Below are 25,637 nucleotides of genomic sequence, written 5' to 3' on the forward strand. Positions count from 1 at the left end.
AAATTAATAATAGAACAATGTAATGTAGAAAAATCCACGAATTCCAGATTTTATGTCCGTTGAATGCAAAACGGTGGACGTATAAATATTTCTACCAATCCACCAAAACACATGTTGACATATTTTACCACAAACAAGGGACACTTGGTCCTGCAGGTGGCGCTAAATAACAAGTCAGTCACTAACATCCTCAGGATCCATCCTGTGAGGACCAAGAACGTTTAAACCAAATGTTGGGGCAACACATGTCCAATGAGACCGTTCACCAAAGAGCAGGAGAGCAAATCAGTAGGATTCATCCTCTGGGGACCAGACTTTGGACAAAAGTTGATGGAAATCCATCCAATAATCCCAAACACCGAAACCAACAGCACAGCTAAAAAATATACTGAAAGTTATGTGCAAGAAAATCGAGACCAAAGACTGAGAACATATGAAGACATATTGGGATATGAAACCAAAAATGAAATTGAAAAAGAAAGTAGAGAATCTTAATGGAGGCCAAACAAAAGCTGTTCAGAAATATCTACAGAGCTGCACTCAAATCTCCAGGGGCTAATTGTGGGATGTAGCAGGAAAACACAGCCTTTGCCGGTTTTCAAAAGCACAATGTGCTGAGGGTTCGGTTCTTGGTGGCACCATCGAGTCTGTAAACAAGTAAAAAAAGAACATCAAGAAACAGAAGCATGTGAATGATGAAAAGATTTGCGGAGCAGCTGACGATATTAAAAAAGGTGGTGTTGACAGAGGAGGACTCGTCGTTCACTCGGCCGACTCCGGAAATCAATCCCAACGCTGGTGATTGCGTCTGAACCCCCCCCCCCCCTGCTGCAGACTAACATGGACCATTGATTTCTGCGGAGGGGGCAGCAACATACAAGAGCCTGGTTTGCTCAAGTAAAGTGTTTTAAAACCATTTGTTAGCCATCAGCAAACACGAGCTGCGAAGAAACAGAGAGCGCGGTCCGTGGAGAGCAGAACTCGCGGCGGATGGCAGCATCTGCAGCTCTGACTGAAAGGGCAGGGGAACTGCAGCAGAGATTTAACATGGTATAACGGCTGCGAATGCTTTTATCTACCACTAAATCACCACAGGAGCAGTCTGGGGCTGTTTTCTTCCTGGTGTTATATGGAGTGTCAGAGGCCTGTTTTCTGTTTATTTGGTTTGTCGCAGGAGGCATTTCTCACTCCACAGTTTATCATTTTTCTAGGTCAAAGCGAATATGGACATTTATTTGTGTCTGGAACACTTGTCAGACGCCGGTATGAGGATGTCAATGAGACGTTTAGGAGCAGGATGAATGCAGGAGGGAGGGATTCCATTCTCTAAAAAGAGCCGTAGATTACATCAGGCTCGAGAACACGGGGAGTGAGTTTTATAGGAACATCTTCCAATAGAGAAGAAGTTATGACACCGAGGGAACTGAGTTAACGTGCGAGATTCCTTTTCCGCACCAATGTTCATACTCAGGCTTTAGTTATGTTGTCAGTTATTGTCCTCAACCGACTGTTACAGCTAACATGTGCATGCATGCTGACACCCGTCTCTGCAGGGCTTTAATAAGAATTGATCCATTTATGTGTGGCGTGTTAAAGAAAAGCAGGGAACAAGCAGGATATATACAAAAAGTACCTTTTTTTATTTGCTGCTATCTTTAAATTCACCTTTAAAAACAACTTAGAACATACTGATCAGATTATTAAGAACACCACCAGTGCATTTCTGTTTGGACGTGATAGAGAAGCAGTTCTACAGTATATACACACAATGTTTCTTACATGAGCTATAGTGCAAACTCCTGATGGCAATAAAATAAAAGAGTATAATCACTATGACATAATCTATAAACACATACAAAAATGTATTTATGAAGTTCCTTGCTTGTTGCCTCCTTTATATAACCAAGTACAAATAATAAATAGGTGATTACAAACATGAGTGTCCCAATAGAACAGACTATTAATCTGTGAATGTCTGTGATTTAAAACAGAAGTCGAAAGAAGAATGAAACCCTTGTCTTCAGAGGTAAGTTCATCGTTTTGGTTCTTAAGGCAGAGACAGAATCCTGACCTGATAAATACAACACAGCTGATGAGAGTGTTGAAGTTTACTACTGGTCCGCGTCGTCCCGGCCAACTTGGAACTCGGTGATCTCCTTCACGAGGCGCTCTGCTATCGCCCTGCTGCTCGCCACGATCAGCCTCCGAGACATCAGATCGAACGGTCCACCTGGCGAGGAGAGAAAATGACAGTAAGTGAGGATGACAAGTTTGTGCAGCATTCGTGTTTTATTGGTAATAACCTGAATAAACCACCACAAGACTTGCTTCATTTCAAAATGACTAAGTTTTGGGTTTAGACTTTTGGTTGAAATAAAACAAGGAACAATTCAACACTTTCAATTGGAATTTGTCTTGATGAGGAGCATCACCCAATCACAGACAAGAAAAAATAGACACACGTAATATACATCATAGAGTATGAAACACATAAATAAAGTCCTGTGCCCTTAAGAGAATGGAAAAATAAATGTTAAAATAATTAGCTTTTGAGCTGAAACTTGTTTCCCTGAGTTCTTGCTCCCTGGTGGAATAAAACTCAGTTTTCTAGTATTCCATTGTTTACTTTGGAGGTTTTATATATATATTTAAGAATAGAATCTGAAAAATCTTCACCAAGTTAAACTTAAGACTTTTTAAAACCTTTTCAATGCCAGTTTAACGCCCGTTTCATGATCGACTTGTCCAAAGTATGAAAGTATTGTATGATAGAAAACCAATACTAGTATTTTAGTTAACAAGTGTGTAATGGCAGCACACAAGAACATTTAAAAGAAATTAATAACAAGGGCAGCAGGCAGGAGAAAAACTAATAATAATAAAAATATAATCTGACTTTTGAAGGTCTTTTTTTTTTTAAATAGAAAATACAATCCCACTGTTATTTGGATGCACTGACAAGTTATCGACTGTCTTTGTAATGTGAGGGCAATTATATTATTTTGTGCAAAGTCAAAGTGAATTCACGTTATTTGTGAATGATATAATTGTCGAATTAAACAATATTAATCATAGTGTCGACTATTCAGCGTCTACTGTGCTGAATGAAGTTTCCATGCAAGCAGAAAATATTCAATCCGAGTCTGTATAGAAGCAGATTTCATGAGGTCACAGTCAGTCTCTCATTCTTTAATTTCTTAATAAACTGAATCAGAGTTTGTGAAGAGGAGTTCTGAGCTTCAGTTTACCGCCAATTAACTTGAGTGTGAGGAGGGGGGGGGGGGGGGGGGGTGTTAGGGACACAGCTCGTTCACCTCACATCAACCCTCTGACATGAAAGTTGGTCGGAATCTGAGATTTCTGCCACACCATCTATCTTCCCTCTATTATTGTACATTTTGAAAACAAAGAGAAGATTGTCTTGGCAGGAAGCGAGGGGCGTGGCCACTCTGTCATCACGAGGTTTCTGTCTTTGACTCTCAAACGTTCATGAGCAGAGAACAACACAGATTTCTTAGCTTTGTGAATCTCAGGGCAGCTGTTACATCAGGGGCACTGTTGCTCAAAATGAACATCACATTTCTCAAGTCCTTCTGCTTCCGATCTAAAGCAACACTTTGCAACGTTTACTGAGCAACAGCGCCCTCTGTGGTCACACCTGGTCTTTATATCTGATAGGGCGCCATGTCCAAGCGATGAAGTGGTTTTCATGTACAGAAATGGTGGATAAAACCCATGATCCCCGGCTTCCTCAACCAGAAGAGCCGCTTCTTTAACGAATCCACCAAACTCTGTTCAGACTTCTTCACATTTTAAAAGTTTCCTGCTGAATATTGGAGATAAACGCTGGTTTTCAATTACTTCTGAGTCTATTTAACTGATCTACGGTTCAGCTTTACTCTTCAACTTGTTGGACTCAGAGGAGTTCGTACCTGCTCCCCAAAGTTACTGAGAGGAAGAACAGAAGAGGAAACATTCTCCATATTCTAAGTCACGGAACAATCAAACTCGTTTTCAAACTGATATATATATATATGTATGAGGTAAAAAGTTGCATAGGGTTGCTTTAAAGTAGCAGTAGCTGCCCTCACCTCCTGTCTGACTGTGCCTCTAAGGCATTTGTGAGCGGAAAAAGGGATAAAAATCAATAAAGAGAATTGGTAAGAATGAATAATTCATAAAAGCTGCAGGTGTTTTTTTCTCCAAGCTTTTTCACCCTGCCACCCATCATCATTTCATCCAGTGACTCAGCGGCCTTGAGTTTAGCAGAGGCGGAGTTTGAAGAGCTCACATTCTCTCAGTGACTCACCTGAGATGTCCATGATCACTCCTCCAGCCTCGGTGACCACCGCCGCCCCTCCAGCCATGTCCCAGCAGTGGATGCCCATGTGGTAGTAAGCGTCAGCCGAGCCACACGCCACCAAACACATGTTGACAGCTGCGCTGCCCGGGGAACGAATTCTGTGGATGGAAATGGGATGTTTGCTCTGCAGTGGACAGCACGTGGATTTCCAGGTGGGTTGGTGGAAGTCGAGTGTGTTCTTGGTGATGTTTAATGTTAGAATCTTTCTGGCTTTCATGAAATCAAACTGTTTTTTGTGATGGCAATCAAGGTTAGTATTTAAAAAGCATTTTAGATCGCCTGTATTTGGTGATGGCAGCAGACAGGAAATATGGGCTCTGACAGAGGGGCACGACATGCAACAATGGTTCACTGGCCAGGAATTGAACATGGACACTGGAGCCATCTGGTATTTCCTGTGTTGGACTCAAACAGGGATTCACAGGAAATGATGCGTGCATGTTAACCAGCGTTTGTGTTTTTGTCTCATTGAGAGGAACCTGTTATGTTTACTCTCACTCTCCTAAATTCATGTCAGAGAGTTAAATAACTACAAACACAAAGGAGCAGAAGGGCGCTTGGAGAGTGAATACCTCAGCCAAGGCTAAAGCCCTCTCTCGCCATGTTAAAGAGTCAAAACAAATTCCTGGATCCGCCTGTTTAACCAGTTCCACTCAGTAAATTTCATGGAAATCAGCTTTTTGCACAACACTGATAACAGACAGACCGAAATGAAAACATAAGGCGGAGGTAAATGTTTCATTCTGCTGCTGCTTCACATTAAAAGAAGTCAAGGCACGAGGTAATCTTTTATTGTACTAAGTAACTGCAACTATTAGCAAATGAGTAAGTACTAAGATGTTGGTGACATATTTACCCGTGTACAGGGATGGAGAGGATGGTCCTGACGTTGGCCAGCATGGTTTTGAATTTCTCGGGATCGCTCTTGAAGCCCATTTCTGTCAGTACCAGAGACTGTTTAATATCTGGGAGGGAAAACAGAATAAAATATTAGCTTGTGGAAAGAAAAAACAAAAATGAAAAAGAGACAAAAATCCCAGTGTGTGATGTGGAAATAAAGCCTCTGAGATTTGAGCTGTTAGAAGTACAAACTCTTCCTGTGATTTTGCCTCCACCTGGTGGATTTCTTACAAACTGCAGCATCGCAGCATGAATCAATATTTACCTTCTTGTCCAGACACTTTGATTGGTTCCCCGTTGCAAAACGCTCCTTTTCCTTTCCTTGCCATGTACATCTTGTCCTCGATGCAGCTGTAGACAATACCGAACTCTATCTGAAGGAAACAGCAGTGATTAATGTAGTGTGGGAGGACGACTAATAATAGAACAGCCGTTTAAATAGAGGACACCACTGTGCCGGTGCTACAGTGTCATTTCCATGTGATTCACAAACGAAGAGCTCCTACCTCTTTCTTCACAGTGAAGCCTATTGATACAGACACAAATGGGAACCTGCACAAAAGAAATGTACAATATCAAACATCAGTTTAATGAACTCCCTTTAGGTTAAAGCTCAGAGGAATCACTTTCTATCAGCGGCTCAGTTTCATCTACGTTGTCTAATTATCCCAGACAGAGAGGACAATCCTAGAGAGAACCTAATTAAAAGATAAAAATAGTTAAGCAGCAACAAAGATAAAAAACACTTCAGAGCAGGATCAGTATTGAGTTTCTCAGTGGTTCGTTTTCAGGGTATTTAAGCACAGGCAGTGGTACCTGTGAACAAAGTTGGTGGTACCATCAATGGGGTCAATGATCCAAGTGGGATTGTCAGTCAGAACACTTGGTGCTCCTGCCGCTACGGACTCCTCACCTATAAAGCTTTAAAATCACAACAAACAGAAAGGAAACAAAGATTTCAGTCATTTCACAACAAATTAATCAAACTAATGATAATGTCGACCAACTGTATCTATGACCTGACATTAAAGTTTGTCCTGATGTGTCTCCTGTGACGACTTGTAATCAGATTTCACTTCCCTGCTCTACATAAATAATTATGTACGTCGTTTCTGTAATATGTGAGATTACTTTAAAAACAAGCCGTAGCCAAGCAGCAGCAACCAAGGACGTCACTGAGGTCATGAATTCAGTATTTGTATGTCACTTTGGGGCATTTGAATTTCCTGTGGATAGTTTACAACCTGCAATTACACTAAGTGCACATCGAGTATTTAAGACTACAAAAATAAATCAACAAGTAAATATAAGACCCAGAATCTTTACACCAGTCTTTACTCCTGGAGGCATTTGTGTAGCTTAAATTGCTTCGTATTTAAAATCAACAGTTAACTGATGAATAAAACACAAATTATTACATTTTATATTTAGTATGTTATTATTTCTGTTTACTTGTTTGTTTAATCTACATGGTGTGTGGCTTATGACATCAGAATGTGTGATGCTGGATGAATAAGTAACAGGACCAAGCATGAAGTTGCCCAACAATACATCCACATGATAGAAAACTGTAATTCAGATTGCAAAACAAGAGAAATTAGTAAATTAAATATTTAATAAATACATGAAACAGCTGGTCTGTGGTGAATTCTGGGCTTTTCCATTAATGACCAACAGTACATTCAATAACGGGATGTAGTACTTCTCCCTGTCGAGTCACGTACCTGTGTGTGGGGTACTTTTCCTTGATGGAGGATATAATAAGCTGCTCCACTTTCTGGTCCGTTTCAGTCACCAGGTCAGTTGGTGAGCTCTTCTGCATGACGGCTATGTCCTTTTCCAGCGCCTCACGGATCATCTGGCAGGAGACACGACAACGAACACAATCAGCAGGGGGATTATTCTTTCGCATGACTGCCTACATCTGCCGTTACATGTTCTTCAGGCGGAGAAGGACAGATGTAAAGCTCCAAAGCCCAAGTGGATACAATCAATAAGTTGACTGTATTCACAAAAACACAAGTCCCAAAAGTTGCATTAGTTGTTCTGAAAACAAATAATCATTTTTCATCCTGTACATGAATGCACCACACTATAATTTTGACTGTAAGTTAGGGTTAGAAATACAAACTAGATTGACGACACAGAAGGAAAATCATCTTTAAAGCTGTTGTTGGTAGAGCCCGACCGATAAGGGGCTGATTCTGGTACCGATATTAGGGAGTCAAAAACTTCTAATACCGATACACTGGGCAGTTACGACTAAGAAATGTAATTGAGGCTTGATACTTGACAGTTTAACCATGAACGTCATTACAAATAACTACAGATGAAAAGAAAACAAATATAAAGACATAAACATAAATGCACATATCTTTGCATTGTTGATTCTGTAAAATGAAAGCTTTCACATTGGCAAACTAAGGCAGATACCAATATGTCTGTGAAAGGCTCACATCAGCCAAGGGCTCAACTGTGGCTCAGGAGGTCGAACCACTAACCAGAAGGTCAGTGGTTCGATCCCCGGCTCCTCTTGGTAACCTCCTTCTCTACCGACATACAATGCTTTCTCTGTGGTCAAAGACATATGAGAACAAATCCCAGCATCCCCAGTCTGTGATGAACATGACAACAGATGCACCCCTAACTGGGAAATGATTAACAAGATGAACTTCCTTTGCAGACACTAACGTTGGGGACGTTGTTGTGCAGGATGCTGTGTGTGGATGAATGGGACTAGATACTGGTTTCATTGAGGTTTCTCTCTGCTAAAGGAGATCGTGAATAGAAGGAGGACACACGAGGACACACGAGGATCAATGAATGAACCTGGCTGATGCTCCAGGTCATGTGAGGGGGAACTAAGTCTCTTCAGCAGAGCCTCTCACCTGCCCTGCCTTCTTGGTGACCTCCACGCAGTGATCCATACACTCCTGCCACGGGTCGCTCATGTTGATGCGGACGAGGAGCAGCGATGTTCACGCACAGAAACCTGGAGACACGAGACAAACACTTGAAACTCACAGTAAACACGTGGCTCGGTTATGAGTTGTAATACAAACGCGAGCAAAGCACAGAGTAATCAGGAAGTTAGCTACATTAGCTCCCTTATGCTAACTAGCTTTCCAAGAGAAGACGCGGATATGAACGGACCCGGAGCTTAAAGACAACCCGCGGCTACAACCGTGAAAGTAAAGGTTTATTCAAGCTTCTTGTTAATGTCACTTATTTAAAGTTATAACAAGTTATAATACAGAAGAACTGAGCTACATGCTAACGTACCTAGCTCCAGACAAGCTAACTGCTCAATGTTGACGTTAGACAGCTAGGGGGTGGAGCTAAAGGTGCCGCTCGCTCTCATTGGCCAAGCGCTGTCATGTGATGGGAAGTCACGGCTCTGATTGGCTGGAGCGCTGTCATAGACTTTTTCATGTTTCATGTTTCAAGTTTTAAAAAGAAGAAAAACAAAACAAGTAACTGGATAATTTCTTATTATTTTTAATATAATAATAGTAACAGATAGATGATAGATAGATAGATAGATAGATAGATAGATAGATAGATTGATTGATTGATTGATTGATTGATTGATTGATAGTCTGGACAGGATCCAGTGTAGTCAAGTCAAAGTCAAGGCCCCTGAAAACAACATGTGACATATGACACATTTTTCTCCCATTAAGTTTGAACTGATGACTTCTCCCTCTTCACTGTCACATTAAACTAAATAGTCAGGGGTCTTACTGCTCCTAACAGAAAACATGGTGATTCAAGTGCTATGACATCTTTGAAAACTAGAATAAATTCTGCACTCCGGTGTGAAAACTGTTTTAACAGGCAGGAAATGGCTGGAAGGAAGTAGAGCTTCAATATTAAAGTCAAGCTTCCCTTAACTTATGTTACTTATGCATAAACTTCCCCTGATGGCAGAAAGTTGGCTCTGCACACACACAGAGAACATTATAAGGAAGCTATTATTATAAGACAGCTTATATAAGCATAATTTAGTTTGTCAATAGGGCATTTAGGAACACTGCATGTGGAATAAATGGGTTTAAATCCGCTGTCTTCAGCTCCTCCTTACTTATGTTCCACAGTCTTTTCTTTCATTTGCTTTTTTTGCTACTTAAACTCAGAGAATTTGTCTGTCAATAAACTCTCGCAGCTCGAGGGGGGGGAGAGAGACTCAATTAGCTTTAAAAGCACCAGGTTTTATCTCATCCATTTACTGTATCAGACGGCCTTTATCTCACAAAGAGGAGGCAGAAACTCAAAATTAATTTCCTTGGGCGGTTAATGAGATGTCTGGCAAGTTTGGTGATTAATAAATCTAATTGCTCTGAACGAGAGCAGTGGGTTTTGTGTTTTATGGTTGAAGATAAGACAGCGTTATGAGAATCACTCTCAGCCTGTCAGATGAGCAGTTCTCTGTGTATTTGTAGAAAAACTGTGTTAGTTAAGATTATCTATAAGGTCGATCCTGGATTTCCTTAAACACTCTTCTACTTAATTCATATATTCAAATAAAAGTGAATTTGACAAAGTGTGAAGTTAATCCCTGTAGGAATGAAGAAAGGTCACTTATCTACTCTAGTGGGAATCAGATGAGAAATGTTATTCACCCTTTCCGTCATGGGAATCCCTCAAAAATCCCGAAGATCAAAAAAAAAATTGTGTCGGGACATTTTCTGGACGTTTGTCTGTCACGCACGAAGCAGCTTACGTCACCTGGTTTGACAGTTTATTGCATCAAGCGTCATTGGCAAATTGGAGATATTATGAAAACAGAAGAGGTTGGTCATGAAATGTGCCATTTCCTCATTTGTTTTATCACAACACCGCAAAAGTAGTTCCATAGCAACGTGGGTACAAGACTGAGTGTGGGCGGAACACGTGTGATGTTTGTGTAATCAAACTTAGAGCAGGCTAACATCTGCTAATTACCAGTAAATAAAAAACCGTCAACAGCTGCCAAGATGTTTCACCCTCAATCACAAACTTAAACCTCACGGTGGCGCTAGAAGAGAGGGCAGTGGAATGTCACAGGGGAACATGATTGAATTTCTTGGTAATGCATTTCATATTTGTTGAGATATTTCAGTCTGGACCATCCACAGCTTCGTGTTAAATGGTTAAATGACGACTTGCACACAAGACACTGGTCCTGTGTCCAAAAAAGTGCAAAAATAATGTGTTTAGAAATGTGATTGGTAACTTTTTTATTATTTAAAAAGTGCAAACTGTGGAGAATTAAGACTAGGTCCCTGCATTAACTCATTGCATTGACCTGTGGGAAATAACCAACGTTAATGTTGTTACTGCAGTTTTACTGCATGATGCTGCTTCTCATCTCTCAAAACACATGATAGCAGCCTCTTGTGGGCATCTGAGGCATTACAGCTGACAACTTTAACATGCAATACTGTCTGGCCTTTTTTACTTTGGAATAATGTATCCAGATTGTATCACAACTATTCTACCAGCTTTACTATGTTTATATATCATTTTATAACCTGTCATTTTTTTCATGTATTAATAATCTTGTGACTTTTTGATTTTTTTATATATTACAACGTTTTGGAGTTGCACAGCAAATTTCATTGTACAATGCATGACAATGGTATTCTATTCTATTCTATTCTATAATCGATTCTACACAAACACTGAAATACAATCAAAGCACTTTTAAAGACATGTTGATAGAAACAAAAGAAAGCAAATCTTTCTCTAAGAAAAATAACTTTGAACCTACACATTTGACGTTCTTGTTGCCAGTAAAACCTTTTAGACACGTCTCATCCCTGCTGACTTTATAAAACCACATCTACTTTCTTCAACACAACACTGGAGTTGTGTTAAATGTGTGAAGCAATGCAAACAGTGACGTGCATTGAATTTCTTCCTCCAGCCCATGAACCCATGTGTCAGGGAACAGCCTAAACACTGTGTGTGGACGGAGGCATCATGGCTCCATAATGGGAGTCATGTGGATCTACTTGTTAAGGGGGAGGCTGAAAAAAATCTCCTCTTGTCCATTATGGGTGTGTCTGTGGTTCGGTGTGGAGCTGAATGTCAAGACATCACGATGGCACTCAGGTTGGGACAGAAAGAGTTTCACAACACAGTCAGGGAGACAAACGCTGGAATCTAACCTTCTGCAAAGAGAAATGGTGAGTGCTGACAAAAGCTGGCGTGTGGGTACCTGTTTAGTCAAATATTTAATGATTGCTTTAGCTATCCACTTTGATGTGAAAAAACATTTATCTTTTGTGTATCTCCTCCAAATGTTAGGTTTATTGTCCTCTAAAGGTCAGCCACCCTCATTTGTTGGCATCTGCTGCAGGCTGTTGGAGAATGTTTTTGAGAATGTGCCAGAGGAAAAAAACGTGGGAGGATGTTTTTGTGACACGATAAAAGAGAAATCAATTCCAGAAGCAGACACACACCTTGTGAGCCCCCAGGAAAGTACCTGCTGGCCTGGAGTCAAACCTCCAACCTCTGATGGAGTGGTTATCTTTGTAATGATTCACAGTGAGGCAGATTAAAGCGTGCACAGACATCTTTACTGAGGAGCGGTGAGGCCGTCCAGACTCTCACCATCATGACCTCCTGGAAAACAGTCCAGAACCTGACCACATGTAAATAACCCCTCCTCACATCCTCATTCATTTCTTTCTTTCTTTCTTCTGATGAACTCCCCCCCCCCCCCCCCCCTGTGGAAGGTAACGTTTGCTCTCCTCTGCCTTTGTGTCCATTTCAAAAGGGTTGATGATGCTTCTGCTCTGCTCCAATCAGCTGAGAGCACAGCTCGGGACGACCCCACACATCAGACACATCGTGGTGGGACGGTGTTATAGTTACATCGCCCTCGTCAACCCCAGTCTGAGGTAATGTGCAGCTGATGCTCATGACCTGACGTTTTCTGTCCCGTGTGGGAATGAGTTTGCAAATCTGGTGACTTCAGATGAGAGTTTCCAACTTTGACTTCATCACCAGTGCAGATTTGATTTCCTCGTCACATCCAAAGCCAAATGATTACGGCAGAAACGAGCAGCTTGTAATCAGGTCACAGCTGAAGCCAACATGAGGGACGGATGTTTTGATGTTGACTCAGAGAAAGAAGAAAGAAAAAAAGAAACCCGGTGCAGAGATGGAAAGATTGAAGCTTATACAACTTGATTAAGTTCAATGCTTTTTGTTTCGTATCTTTTGAAAAGACCTTATATCTCTTATTTATATATGTAGCCATAGTAGAGTTAATCAGTTTGGTTTTAATGTCATTTTGGGCTCAGAGTTTGAAATCGAAAATCTAGATACAGTTTGATCATTTGCAAAATAATGACATATGCATCAAACACATGAGATCTGCAGCTTACAATGACTTTCATTATTGATTTCCTGATGAATCGATTGAATATTTAGTTAATAAAACATCTGAAAATGGTCAATAAGAAAAGTCCATCCCCTTTTTCTCTGAGCCAAATGTGACATCTGTAAATATCTAGAATTATCCAACCAACTGTCTAAAATCCAAACCAGCAAATATTCACACAAAGTAACTAAAAATGACTAATTCAAAAAAGTTAAAAGAGATCATCCTTTGTGCAGGTTGGACTGTGAGGAGATGTGGAGACGGTTTGAGGAGGCGGTGCTCCGTCAGTCTTCTTGTAATGTGACGGTGGAGAATTATCAGCAGATGTTTTATTCCATCCCACAAACTAGGCCGTGTGACAGGGTGAGTAAGATTTTACTTCCAGGGAAAGGCTCTCTCACCCACGACATGACTGTTACCTTTGACAGCTCTGTGTTAGGGTCCAGGCTCTGGTCATCTCACGCCTAGACTCTAGTAACTCCCTCCTGGCAGATCTACCTGCTAGTGCCATCCAACCTCTGCAGCTCATCCAGAATGCAGCAGCTCCACTGGTCTTTAACCTAAATTCACTCACACTACTCCGCTCCTCCGCTCCCTTCACTGGTTACCAGTGGCTGCCCGCATTTGTTACAAAACATTAGTACTTGCGTACCGTGCTGCGAACGGATCGGGTCCAGTCTACATCCAGGACATGGTCAAACGTTACACCCCAGCCCGTTCACTCCGCTCTGCATCTGCCAATCGGCTTGTTGCTCCATCACTGCGAGGGACAGCTAAACACTCAAGAAAATCACGACTGTCTAACCCTAAAATCTAACCCTAACCCTAAAGTCTACACATCTTCTGCCGCAAACTAAAAACACATCTCTTCCGACTATACCTTGAATAAAAATCACTTTGTAGTTTGGCTTTCTTGAAGAAAATTGTACTTTCTTGATTCCTGTTGTTCTGGGTTTGTACCCTCATGGTTGATGTACTTACTGTAAGTCGCTTTGGATAAAAGCGTCAGCTCAATGAAATGTAATGTAATTTAAAATTTCAGTTCTGAAATTTGCAGAACAGCAGGTTCACCCTTTTTTAATTCATACCTTGATTCTTCTACTTCTGCCAAGTTTCTCTTCTGGAGTAAAACCAGGACTCTGATGCAGAGCTACAAAGCTGCTGTCCGTGACTCCTGGACGCTGGAGGACACGCTGGTGGGCTTCTTGTTCAACGACCTCATCTGGTGCGGACAAGAGGAACAAGCAGGTGAATCAGTTTGTTCAGCACGGAGACAAAAGTTTAGAAAAAAAAACCAGTTTGGAACCACGGCCATAACTCAATTAGGATATGTACATTTTGCTTTTGCTTGGTAAGCAAAAGGGAAACATTTTAATAACTGATTTACATAAACTACCAACAAGTTAACATATATAACAAGCTCATTAATGATCAATGAGCTTTAGAGCTGCTGCATCGAGTGAATTTAAATGTGGTTTCATCAGAGGAGTCTTTTAAAATGTTCCTTCATGCAATTTGAAGGTGTCTGAATAGTGCACAGTCGTGGTGAGGAGGGGAGATTAACCTGCTAGCTGCATGTTGTAAGTTATTATCAATGTAGTGACCTGAATTTAGTTTTCTTGTTATTCATCCATTCTTGTCTGTGTCTCATTGAGCTGATGGTTGTGAATGTGACTCACAGGTTTTGATTTCAGCTCTTGTCCGGCCTGGTCAGCGTGTAGGAACCATGCTGTGTATTCTCTGTGGCTTCAGGCCTCTCAGACTGTGAGTCTAATGTCCAACCTGTAGATTATTCATGTTCCTCATGCACGTGCAACGTACTGTCCCCAAAAGTAACAGTAGAAAAATGCAACTTTCCTCATTCATTTGTTAGTTTGCAGAAATGGCGTGTGGCAACATCACTGTGTTACTGAACGGCTCCATCGTCAACGCCTTCGACAGGAAAAGGTTTGAGAAAAGCAGCGAATGAAGCGAATATGTTGCTGTTTATTGAGTTTTAAATAAAAATAATACATATTTTTTATTTCCCAGCATGTTGGGAAGTGTTGAACTGGACAACCTGAATCCACAAAGGGTGAACTATGTCAACGTTAAGGTGGTGGCCGATCTACAGGGACCATTTATGTGAGGACAAAGAAATGTGTTTTTACTGGGCTTGTTGTCTCACCTTGATTTTCATCTGTTAAATCACCTTACAACAACTATTTCTATTTTATTGATACAACCCCCATTTTATCAGATTATTTACAATATTATATAATCTTCTTTATTTATTTCTTGTATTTAGCTTTTAATTCCATACAAACTGTTTTCTTCTTTGCTTGTATTATTTCGACTTAGGTTGAAACATTGCTATACTGTATATATAAAGAAATACATTATTATTATTATTAGCAGTAATAGTAGTATTAGTATTAGTATCATTATTGTTGTTTTATTATTAATATTTTCATAAATACTTACAAAACTGTTTAATTTCCTGACATGTAACATGAATGGTTTCTAAGTCATAACTAATGACTTTATTATAGTTAATGATTTCATACTATCACATAACATATTAATTATTAACCGTTAATAACAGCAACATTAGGGGTCCACGTTGTTCTATTATCTCTAATGTTCATCATGATGAACCACCAATGGTTCACTTCTGGAAAATCCATTGAGAATCAGGGCGGAAGTCCATTTATTAACTTATTAACAATTATAACTGTAAAATATATGGCTTGTTATAAAGTTTTAAACCCCCCCCAATTATGTATCAAGATGAATTGAGGTATTACAAAATATAAAGGACACGTTGTCACAGCCAAAACATGTATTCTCATTTGAAAACACTGCTAATATTAATATTGTGATTAGTTTCAGCTCATAAGACCTTTTACCGGGAAGTTGTATGAATGAAATAATATTTTTGTTCCTCTTCTACAGAGAATCATGTAGTCAAGGATCCATCGTGGACCTGATCCGAATCCTCCAGTCCAGAGGTTTCCGCTGGACGTGCTCAGACAACGACCAGTAAGTAACGTCCAGCAGCTCCTTCACAATAAAAGATAAAACACAGTGTTTCATGGAGAACTCGAGGACGACACATTTCTGACCTGAATCCCCAGTTATGATAAACAGACGCTGTGACTCACTGTTAAAATAATTAATCCCTGACATGTCGTGACAACGCTGTGGTTGTTTCATCATGTTCACATGATCCAATGTCTGTCTGTCTGTCTGTTAACATCTGGTGGACAGGCGTGCAGATGTTGTTTGTCACTTCAAAATAAAAGCACCATGGAATAACAGAAAATCTAACTTTTGTCCACAGGACCCTGATGATTCTTCAGTGCATCCAGGACCCGAAACAATCCATCTGCCAGACATACGCCAACGGCCTGTCACACAGACAGACTCACATCCAACTGAAACACACACAAGTTTAACATCTAGTGTGTAGTCTTGTGCTCAGTGAAGGTGGATTTAAATAAATGATTTTAATGTTGTGTGTGTATGTGTGTGTGTGTGTGTTTGTGTGTGTGTGTGTGTGTGCTGCTGAGGACCTGAGGAGGTGTAGTGTTGACTGTGAAGGTGTCTGGATGAGTTGTTATATAAAGTATTGAAGAACAGTTGGTGACAGTCAGTTAATTTGGCTCCAGCAAAATCCAGTTACGTGTTTACTTTATACTGTTTGTGATGTGGAATTCAAAGGCCACATTGTTCACACAGTAACTGGTGGAGCAAGTTTAAGTTTTGATCCGGCCGCTCAGAAGCATTTCTCAACATGTTCACTGCTGATGGCGTCTGTCTGACCTTTGAATTACAGCCCATGTGCATCTTTCAGCAGCTGATTAGCCTCTAATTGCATGAACTTCACCCAGTTACTGCAACAGCTCTTTTGTGTGAGTTTTATTTTATTAACACATTTACCTGGTGGATAAAAAGAAGTTTTGAAAACCTTTGGTGGAAAAACTAATATTTGACAAAGGCCTGAGAAGAGAAACGGTTTGAAACCTGTTTTTCTTGCACGAATAAATTCCACACAGTGCAGGGAAGTGACAGCCCCAAAATGTTTCATGACAGGTTCTTTGATTTTAACTAACTTAACTTAACAAACTTTAAAAAAAAAAGACAATTCAGTGTTGCTGTACCTCAGTTTATGTGTAAAGAAAGAGTTGAAACAGTATTTTTTATACCTGCTGGTTACTTTGCAGATTCGGATCAACCATAAAAAAATATAATCATCAAGTAAATGATATGGTCTTTGGAGATTAAGGTAGGAACAGTAAGACTGATCCCTTCACAAACTAAACATATCCCAACTACAGCAAAGGCAATATGCATATTAATATTTAAACTACAGCATAAATCACTGTACATTGTTAAAAAAAGCATGTATTTGACACAAGGAGTACTTCAAGTTGATTGTAGTAAATTACAGGGCTTTTGTTTTGGAGTCCCTTTCTCTCCAGCATGTGTGTGTGTGTGTGTGTGTGTGTGTGTGTGTGTATATAGTTATAAATAGCATTGCTTTAGAAGAACATGTGTCATGTGTACATGGGGTTCTAAACTTTGAGCTCAGAAGGAAACTGCTCAGTCACAGTAATGAGTCCTCTCACACTGATCACTATGGCTCTTCAGGTTTTTGTTCGAACCGGCTTCCAGAGTATTATCCAGAGTCTTGATTGAAATGTGTGTCACCCCCCCCCCCCCCCCCCCCCCCCGCCCATCGAGGCTGTTCAGTGGCCCTGACGTGCAAATAACCAAAACACGATGGCAAATATGAAAAAAACAACAGCAAGAGTAAAGCAATGCAACAACAAATAATAAAACACAGCGGCAAATTCTACAATGCCAAATAAGAAAACACAACGGAAAATAGGAAAGCGTATCACCACATATCACGATGACACATAAGAAAACACAACAGCAAAATGCAAATATGAAAAAACAAGATGCAAAGAAAATAAAACAGTAGATAAGAAAACACAGCGGCAAATCACAATCATCCTCAGTGTGTTTGGCAGCTCAGTTATTGTACTGATACAAAGTCCAACAGGTTCTATTGACTTTACTGTTTGCATTAGGCTGAATCTTTGACCCCCTGCTGTGACCTTGACCTTTGAATAAAAATTGACATGGCGAGTAACAAGCCTAGAACCAACCAACCTCCCAACTTCCATCTGAATCTGATGCAAACTGCCTGAGTGAAACCACAGCTACAGTCAAACCACTGATCACAACACAGCCTCCACCTCCTCACCATAGGAAGACGTGTGGAACTGTGCCAACGTTGCCACGTGTCCGCGCACGGACGCGCACGGGGTCTCTCCATAAATAGACGTCCCGAGCACGAGCGAAGTTCACTTGTCAACAAACCTGCAGCGGATCTGCGGAGCTTCTGGATCCCACGATGGAGTCTATGGAGTCACTGGATCCCGGAGACGTCCCGCCTCCGGAGAAGAGACGCAGCCGGAGAACATGCGCGTTTCTCGGCGTCGCCTGCGTCCTGCTGCTGTGCGTCACTGTGGCGGTGGTGATGGTGACGGTCCGTCACAAACCAGACCGACTCAAAGGAACTTTCATCAGCAGGTGTGAGCTGTTCCAAGGGTGAGTGTTTCATTTTTTACTTTTAATATCATGTGGGAAAAACAAGTGAAGTGTCAGAATGAACTGATAAATATATGGTTTAAAAACATAATGAGGAGCCCAGGTAAACAACTTAATTAATGATCTAGGTCCTACTTATAAGAATAAGAATTACGATAATTTGTCTTATTCTTATTCTTATCATCATCAGACAAACATATTTCCTCAGGTGACCTACTTTTCTCCAGTTTTTACACTTGAAACAGGTGTATTTGTTTTTCCATTTGCGGGGACATGGTGATTTGAAGTAATGTTGCACTGCAGCAGTCAGTGGGTGGGGCAGTGTACTGTCTGCAGACACTCAGACAATCACAGTCACTGTGAGCGCTGCATGACAATGACTTCCACTACATTTACTTTCCTATTTGCAAAGTTGTCTTCAAAGTAAAGGTTCATTTTCTTGCTGCAATGCTTTATATCAAGCTTTTAAGTAAATCATACAAACTTATACAAACCATACACGTGAACAATAATAAAGAAAATGAATTTCATCTCATGACATTGACTATAAACTCTTCATTGCAGATAAACCAGGTAAGATAAACACAAACTTTTCTAACTTCAATTAGTGGAAGACAATCAAATAAAAGAACTCAATGTAAATCTCTGCACAGTTTCAGATTTCATATTTGTGCCATGCCGACCCTGCAGCTCTCTGAGTCGGGGCTGGTCGAGTTCCAGGCTGAGCTCTAGTCTTCAACTTTGTCTATTACATCCTGACGGTTACTTATATCAATAATTGATTGCTTCTGCAAGCGTTCCCTGGACATGCAGAAGGTGTTAGATGTTCTTTTGCACATTGTGGTCGTACTCTTGACCCACATGCCTGAGCCAAAGCGCTGTCATTTCTTTCTCAGGTACGACTGCGAAATGTTATGGTCTGCATTCAAACAAGCCTACGTAGGCAAGGACCCTTGTACGGTTCCCTGGGAAGCCTACGACCCTCTCATCGCTGCAGCCCCCTTCAAACCGTCATGCAACAGAGTAAACATCCATCCTCACCTCACCCAGTCTGAGCAGACGTCTTCTTTCATAATGAAGATGAATCTGTTTCATAGTTGGATGTTAATATTCTTCTTTTGGGGGGGGGGTTTGGGAGTTTAGATGATGTTCTGGAGCAAAACAAAAGACGTGGTCCAGGATTTCACTGAGAAGCGCGGATGTTTCCTCACCCTGGAGGAGACGGTGCTGGGATCTGTCCTGGACGGTCTGTCGTGGTGCGGGAAAGAGGGCAGCAGTGGTGAGAGCCTTCTGAAAAACTCACAACTGTTCACTTTAGGTTTTTAGAAAGAAAATTGATAAATCTTTGTAAATTTCTCCTATTTTAACAGCATTAGATGTGGTTTTTTTCACCATTTGAGAGAGAGAGAGAGAGAGAGAGAGAGAGAGAGAGAGAGAGAGAGAGAGAGAGAGAGAGAGAGAGAGAGAGAGAGAGAGAGAGAGAGAGAGAGAGAGAGAGAGAGAGAGAGAGAGAGAGAGAGAGAGAGAGAGAGAGAGAGAGAGAGAGAGAGAGAGAGAGAGAGAGAGAGAGAGAGAGAGAGAGAGAGAGAGAGAGAGAGAGACTGACTGACTGACTGACTGACTGACTGACTGACTGACTGACTGACTGACTGACTGACTGACTGACTGACTGACTGACTGACTGACTGACTGACTGACTGACTGACTGACTGACTGACTGACTGACTGACTGACTGACTGACTGACTGACTGACTGACTGACTGACACACTTGCTGATGTCTGAGGCCAGATGTGTTATTTGCGACGCCTACAGTTACTTTCACATCATTTTAAAGCGTGCCAAGTCACGTCAAGTTTTTTGATGTGTACGATTGCTTAAGGGGCCCTGCAACAGAAAAGGGCCTGTTCTGCTCAGGGTGGATTTTTTCACAGGATATCTCACGGGAAGCTTTAATGATTGCAGGGTACGACACACACACACAAAGAAAGAAATCCTGTCCTACCACCATTTTCTTTGTGTTTTCAATATAAGGGGTAAAAACAAAACATATAGTTCCATTATGTTAGATTCACGCCTCCAGAGCCGGTTATAGAAGTTGGGCCTTATGTCCAGTAGCAGGTGTAAATAACTCTTTTAGCCGTTTAACTCCATTCACTCCAATTCATTGGGGACGAGCTCATCACTGCCCTCTAGTTGAATTGTGGCCACTTTCAGTACAACAGGATAAACAGGAAGTGAACGGGCCGTCCAAAGACGGGCCCTGATCTGCACGTAGCTGCTAGCGTTTATTGGGACGTGTTGGGAAATGTTGCTGTATTCAATTGGGTTCATCAGACACAATCTTTGGAAGGGGGCGGGTTGAGCTCAGATAAACCATCAAGCAAACTTTCAGCAAGACAGAAAGAATAATCCCGAAGCATCTCAAGTATCTGAGAGTAAACGTACAAAACACGTTTCATTCATTTCCTTTCATGCATAAAACTTTTAGCATTTCAATTTTTTTTGTGTGAGAATGCGACGACACCAATAAAGATTTGAACGTTTGTGTTGTTGTAGAAACGTTCACGAGCGGCTGCCCCGGTTGGGGGGATTGCGAGAACAACCCCGTTGGCTCGTTCTGGAGAAGAGTCTCGGCTGCTGTAAGTTACCGACAGGAGTTCACCCACAGTCCCGGGGCCGAGCGGCGTCTTAAATACACGTGTGCAACATGAGGTGAATCTCTCCCGTGTGTTTATGATGGAGAGGAGAGAAAAGAAAAGGTCGCTCGGCCCGGTTCCCTCATCATCAATGAGGCTTTGTGTCCGTCTCCATGGAGCCACATTGTGGAGCTCTCTCCTGAGTGAGCGGCAGCAACCCACACAGTCACAGGAGCCCTGACAGACTCACATTAGCAGTCGTCCAGCGGCCGAACAGATGACGTGAGAATAATCTGACCTTACACAGCTTTTTAAACATCAAGGGGGGGGGGGGGGGGGGGGGGGTTTGTCCTACAGATCCTAAAAGGGATAGTTCACCCAAAAATGAAAATTCACTCATTATCTACTCACCACTATGATGGAGGGGTTTCAGTCTCAGGGGTAAACAGTGTTTCAGCCAAATCCAAATCCAGGGAGGTTGTGTTTTCACAGTTACTATATTTGAGTCTGGAAAAAACATGCATGTAGATTGATATCGGTTGGCGGCGGCGGCATCCGACTGCAGGACGGTGATTTTAACGTGTTGGTCATGTGTGTAGTTCGCAGATGTTGCCTGTGGTGACGTCACAGCGATGCTAAACGGATCCATCGAGACGCCGTTCAGCCCCACGAGGTAAAACTCTGCTCGTCCCGTGTTGTGATCTTTTCCAAAAAGTCAAGTTTGAATGAATTTGAAAACGCAACTCATTTACGGTTTAGAACCCAAAATGAAATCCTGGAAGGTCGAGAGGATAGTGAGCGCTCCCTGCTGGATCACACGTCAAACTACATCAGACATTCTGTATAATATTTTGAATTCTTTAAGTTTCTCCTCCTCTAAATTGTGCTCTTTTGTTTTTTTGCTGTCAGTATCTTTGGCGGCATCGAACTCAAGATGTTTAACTCCAGCAGAGTGAAAAGCCTGAGCATCGTTCTGGTCTCACAGGAGAACGCTGTGTAAGACTAAGACGAGTTTTTGTTAATTCGTGATGTAATAATTATACAAGTTACAACACAAACACGCAGACGGACTTGAACTGATACTGTGAAAACTGACCCTGTTTTCTGTTTCATTTATCTTCAGGTCAAACTGTACAAATGCATCTTTTAAGGATTTACAGATAGAGCTGGACGAGGGAATTAAATACAACTGTACAGAAGTGACTGAGTAAGTAACAGTGATAATAATAATAAACACAAAACAACACAAAGTGCTTCACATTAAAGCAGTTAAAACATGATTAAACAAGAAAATCAAGAACATTTAACATAAACAACAGGTTAAGACAAAATGAAAAGGGATAAATCAGCCAGCAGGTCAAATACTTCAGCATATTTAATAAATTAAACAGATTTAGGACAGAGGATGAAGAGTTTGTGTGCAGGAGACAAGGTGATCATTTCTTTTCTCTTCTCACACTGTATCTTGACTTTTGTTCTTCTGCCTCTTTTTCTTTAGATCTCAGCTCAATGAGTGCAGCTCTGATCCAGAGAAACCGTGCGGCCCCTGCTGGTGAAGATGTCCAATGACAAGAGAAAAACATAAACCTGCTGTAAATCTGCTTGTTTTTCGTGAATCAAAATGTGCCTTATAAATGTATTTAGTAGATTTTGGGCCAGTTTGACATAACGTGAAATGATGTGTTTAACATAAGACGCCGTCGATAGATTTTTAAACTATGACAAAACAACCTTTTTGTATTTTGAAATGAAAAGATTCAGGGTGTGATGAGGAGTTTTGTAGCAAGTTTAGACGACTTGTCATCGAGGGGTAAAGTACCACTGCTTAATGGTAAATGACTGTTTTTATAAAGCGGTTTCCTTGTTATCGATAACCACAATCTGCTCCGTCCTCATTATCCTTAACTGACAATCTCAGGTGCTATCGTCATTTCCTGTAACTTTTTTTTATAGTAAAACCCATCAGAGGGATGATGCACAGCCTGCGCTCGTACTCTATTTACCCCGATCAGACAACAGCTAACGTTTTTTATTGTTAATATTGCTAATTATTGTGACGATGCCATTTCACAATGATGTCATCATGGCGTTGCAATGAAGAACGATTGGTTAATGTAGATTAAACTATAGATTGTATCTCTAATCTTATTGGTTGCAAAACTTACCGCAGTAATTCACTATATGATGTAATTTTCTGACTTTATCGAGACCAAGTGACAGTAAATTATGTTTTTTATCTATGCATGACATCCTTTTCTGACATCACTGATCATATGATAGGGAATCTATCTTTTATTTGTACCACTATCTTGGAAAAAGGACCTTTAACATTTGACCTTTATCCAATCAGCCAAGATGTGTAATAATCTGGAGTTATTTATAATATTATATTCACTCCAAGTCTGGTGATAAAGTGTTCATACGTTTCCGAGTTATTTTGTACAAACACACACACACGAGGGGAAGTTGTGGTCGTTGTGGTCATGATTGTCTGTGATAAGTTGTGTGGCATTGTGGTACAAACTAAATACACTTTTTTCTGTGTTTTCTGACTTTGGTCTGAGAGAGAACGAGAGTCTCTCACCTGACAAGCCGTCAGTTATTCTACCTCTCACTGCCATGACTTTGTGTGTTCATGTTTTTTAGTCAATGACCTTGTCAATGACATGAATGTCAGCGTGGATGATTTGAAAATAAAGAGCACTATAGAAACGTGTCCGAGCAGTTCTGATTGGTCGTTCAAACTGAACAAGAACTTAACAATAGTGGCAGCAGAAAAGAAAACTGCCATATTTACATGTTCTGTACATTTAGCGGATCTCCATCCGGCCGACAGGATGTGGAGTCTGCCATGTTGAAAGTGTCCCGAGTCAGATTTCACTAACGTCAATAACGAATCTTAAAACTGTCTTTATTTCTGTTCAGTTCTTTCTGGTTCATCGCTGAGCTGCTGTCATATTGTTTCCAGATGAAAGTCTTTGTCTGGTCCAGCTCCACCTGTCACGTCTACATCAGTCATCTGATTCACCATGTGACTTTAGTTTTTGTGTGTTTTTAATAAAACACTTCTGGTTCTGACTCAGGATTTTTGTCTTCATTTAGCAAAGCAACAATTGTCAGTTCCCAGAAGATTAATCAAAAAAACGTTTTCTAGAAACTCGGGGGAAGGATGAGTCAAGAAAGAATTCAGATTTTTCTTTCTTTTTAACTGTGAAATGGGTCATTTTGTGACATTTTCACCAATTTCCAACGGAATAATTAAAGTATCTTGATGAATCTGATCTGTGATTGTGTGTAGTTTGACTATTGAGCCGAGGTATGTGCTCTAAATGACTGAGTTTCTATTGTGAATGAGAGTAAATTGGGCTTTTAGCAGAAACAAAAGGAGACAATCGTGAAAAGCAACCACAAAGGTGTTTCTCCTTCTCTCAGACCACACAACTAAAAACTGTTGAATTATTCATAAGAGATGTTGAGATGTTTCCCACAGCAAACATTACTCAGTCGACCGTCTAAGTTTTATTCCTGCCCAACAGTTTTTGTTTCGTCTTTCGGGTTCACATGAAACTCATAGCTGCTGCCTAAGAATGAACTAAGGTTCATGTAACCACAGCAAACCACTAAACCGCAGAACAGAAGAGAGAGCTTTTATTTTGTAGGTGTAGGCCACAGAGAGACTTATCTGTTATGTGTGTGAACCGAAGGCGTGTGTGTGGTGACACAGGCAGGAAGTTACGGAGCCGAGGCAAAGCAGAACCTTCTCTTTCCTTTCTGGTGACTTGCTGCATGTGTCACGCGTTACCGTAAAGCAGGCAGCGTCGGTGCTGGGAAGACACGTTCCGGGGTTCTCAGTCCACAGGTGTTAGATGAAGAGGGCCCCTTTCTGTAAAACCACGACATGGGCTGCTGTGAGAAACGCTGAGATGTCGGTAAACGCCGTCACAGTTTGAGTCACTGACTCTGGGGAGACAAGAAGTCGTTTCGGGGTCTGAGGAAGAAAACGTGAACAAATTCAAGAGCAGATTTTTAAAACACACAAGTAAAAATACAACAGTATAGAACAGAAGAGAACTTTATTGTCCGTCTAAGTCGAAAAGTGTCTTTGACTTTTCAATGAACAAACAACAACATGAGAACTGGGAATCGTAAAAACAAGCGACAACGGAAAAACGGAAAAATGTGTAAATCTGGGTTTTATTGCATATGAATACTATTTAATAAAGAAAAATGTAGTTGCCAGAAGGACTGTGTAGCCCCTCCTGTAGGTTGAAACTGGCTGAAGGAAGGATGGGGGCTATCTGACAGGATACTCGTCCCTTTCTTCCTCGGTCTCTCAGGAAAGAGCTCGGCTCAGGGGCCGTTGGGGGTTTGCCGACTATTTGTCTTGACATCGACACAACTCTGGAAAGTTTGTTCTTGGCCTCTTGCTGCTTAAGTGACCGAAACCAGGCAGGAAGATGAAAAGTTCAAACCCAAATGTTCTTAAATCGAACTAAAAGTTGGCCACCAAGTGAGCTGCATGTCTGTGGACTGTGGGAGGAAGCAGGAGTACCTGGAGATTTCAGTCTTTTGAGTGGGCGGATAGAAAGGCGCTATACGGATGGATGGATGAATGGATGAATGGATGGATGGATTAATGGATGAAGACAGCGGTCACCTGGACGTAAAACCTCAGCGTGAAGTGACTCAACATTTCTTATTGGGACTAGAACAGGAGACAAAAAGTCACAATACGTTGCCAAGGCGTCGCCCAACAACCACAA

At 41.1% G+C, this 25,637-nt stretch overlaps 3 protein-coding genes across 6 annotated transcripts in view; 2 read left to right on the forward strand and 1 right to left on the reverse strand.

Moving 5' to 3' along the window:
* impa2 (inositol monophosphatase 2) overlaps positions 1 to 13,857 on the reverse strand; it is a 26,390-nt gene extending 12,533 nt beyond the window's left edge. The window contains exons 1-9 of one of the 3 annotated variants that reach the window (XR_004612278.1): positions 8,546 to 8,606; positions 8,152 to 8,255; positions 6,988 to 7,121; positions 6,080 to 6,184; positions 5,770 to 5,815; positions 5,529 to 5,637; positions 5,220 to 5,328; positions 4,310 to 4,461; positions 1,955 to 2,230 (exon numbers count right to left, since the gene is read on the reverse strand). Coding sequence is in view for 2 of the 3 variants with exons in the window: in XM_034571785.1 (XP_034427676.1) it covers positions 2,112 to 2,230; positions 4,310 to 4,461; positions 5,220 to 5,328; positions 5,529 to 5,637; positions 5,770 to 5,815; positions 6,080 to 6,184; positions 6,988 to 7,121; positions 8,152 to 8,214 (837 nt within the window). In the remaining variant the exon portion in view is untranslated. Of the gene's footprint in view, positions 1 to 1,617; positions 2,231 to 4,309; positions 4,462 to 5,219; positions 5,329 to 5,528; positions 5,638 to 5,769; positions 5,816 to 6,079; positions 6,185 to 6,987; positions 7,122 to 8,151; positions 8,256 to 8,545; positions 8,617 to 13,723 lie in introns of those variants that run through there. The other 2 variants (XM_034571785.1, XM_034571784.1) reach the window with 2 other exon arrangements.
* On the forward strand, positions 11,053 to 16,149 carry LOC117753607 (ADP-ribosyl cyclase/cyclic ADP-ribose hydrolase 1-like). The gene is made up of 10 exons (XM_034571780.1): positions 11,053 to 11,457; positions 11,796 to 11,901; positions 12,027 to 12,150; positions 12,872 to 12,998; positions 13,748 to 13,883; positions 14,317 to 14,399; positions 14,509 to 14,582; positions 14,667 to 14,759; positions 15,570 to 15,656; positions 15,958 to 16,149. Exons 2-10 carry the CDS (start codon positions 11,865 to 11,867, stop codon positions 16,070 to 16,072), a joined length of 876 nt encoding a protein of 291 aa, XP_034427671.1. The 5' UTR covers positions 11,053 to 11,457; positions 11,796 to 11,864; the 3' UTR covers positions 16,073 to 16,149.
* Positions 16,150 to 17,757: 1,608 nt separating this feature from the next.
* LOC117753609 (ADP-ribosyl cyclase/cyclic ADP-ribose hydrolase 1-like) lies at positions 17,758 to 22,453 on the forward strand. 2 transcript variants are annotated; one of them, XM_034571783.1, is made up of 9 exons: positions 17,758 to 18,227; positions 18,890 to 18,896; positions 19,131 to 19,259; positions 19,380 to 19,515; positions 20,795 to 20,877; positions 21,474 to 21,547; positions 21,784 to 21,870; positions 21,998 to 22,081; positions 22,373 to 22,453. In XM_034571783.1, exons 1-9 carry the CDS (start codon positions 18,040 to 18,042, stop codon positions 22,428 to 22,430), a joined length of 846 nt encoding a protein of 281 aa, XP_034427674.1. In that variant the 5' UTR covers positions 17,758 to 18,039; the 3' UTR covers positions 22,431 to 22,453. The 2 variants fall into 2 exon arrangements, with proteins under 2 accessions (XP_034427674.1, XP_034427673.1); XM_034571782.1 differs by lacking the exon at positions 18,890 to 18,896 and having other exon boundaries at positions 17,767 to 18,236; positions 19,133 to 19,259.
* Positions 22,454 to 25,637: the final 3,184 nt, after the last annotated feature.

Source organism: Hippoglossus hippoglossus, chromosome 20 (assembly GCF_009819705.1).
Source record: "Hippoglossus hippoglossus isolate fHipHip1 chromosome 20, fHipHip1.pri, whole genome shotgun sequence".
Classification (NCBI taxonomy): Eukaryota; Metazoa; Chordata; class Actinopteri; order Pleuronectiformes; family Pleuronectidae; genus Hippoglossus; species Hippoglossus hippoglossus.

What these genes read in the sequence shown, in the direction of transcription:
- LOC117753607 (XM_034571780.1), top strand. Translation starts at nt 11,865, where the DNA reads ATGACCTCCTGGAAAACAGTCCAGAACCTGACCACAT. An exon ending in AAACTAGGCCGTGTGACAGG is followed by an intron (nt 12,999 to 13,747) that starts GTGAGTAAGATT and finishes ACTTCTGCCAAG; the next exon opens with TTTCTCTTCTGGAGTAAAAC. An exon ending in AACGCCTTCGACAGGAAAAG is followed by an intron (nt 14,583 to 14,666) that starts GTTTGAGAAAAG and finishes TTTATTTCCCAG; the next exon opens with CATGTTGGGAAGTGTTGAAC.
- LOC117753609 (XM_034571783.1), top strand. Translation starts at nt 18,040, where the DNA reads ATGGAGTCTATGGAGTCACTGGATCCCGGAGACGTCCCGCCTCCGGAG. An exon ending in GGAGAAGAGTCTCGGCTGCT is followed by an intron (nt 20,878 to 21,473) that starts GTAAGTTACCGA and finishes TCATGTGTGTAG; the next exon opens with TTCGCAGATGTTGCCTGTGG. An exon ending in GTCTCACAGGAGAACGCTGT is followed by an intron (nt 21,871 to 21,997) that starts GTAAGACTAAGA and finishes ATTTATCTTCAG; the next exon opens with GTCAAACTGTACAAATGCAT.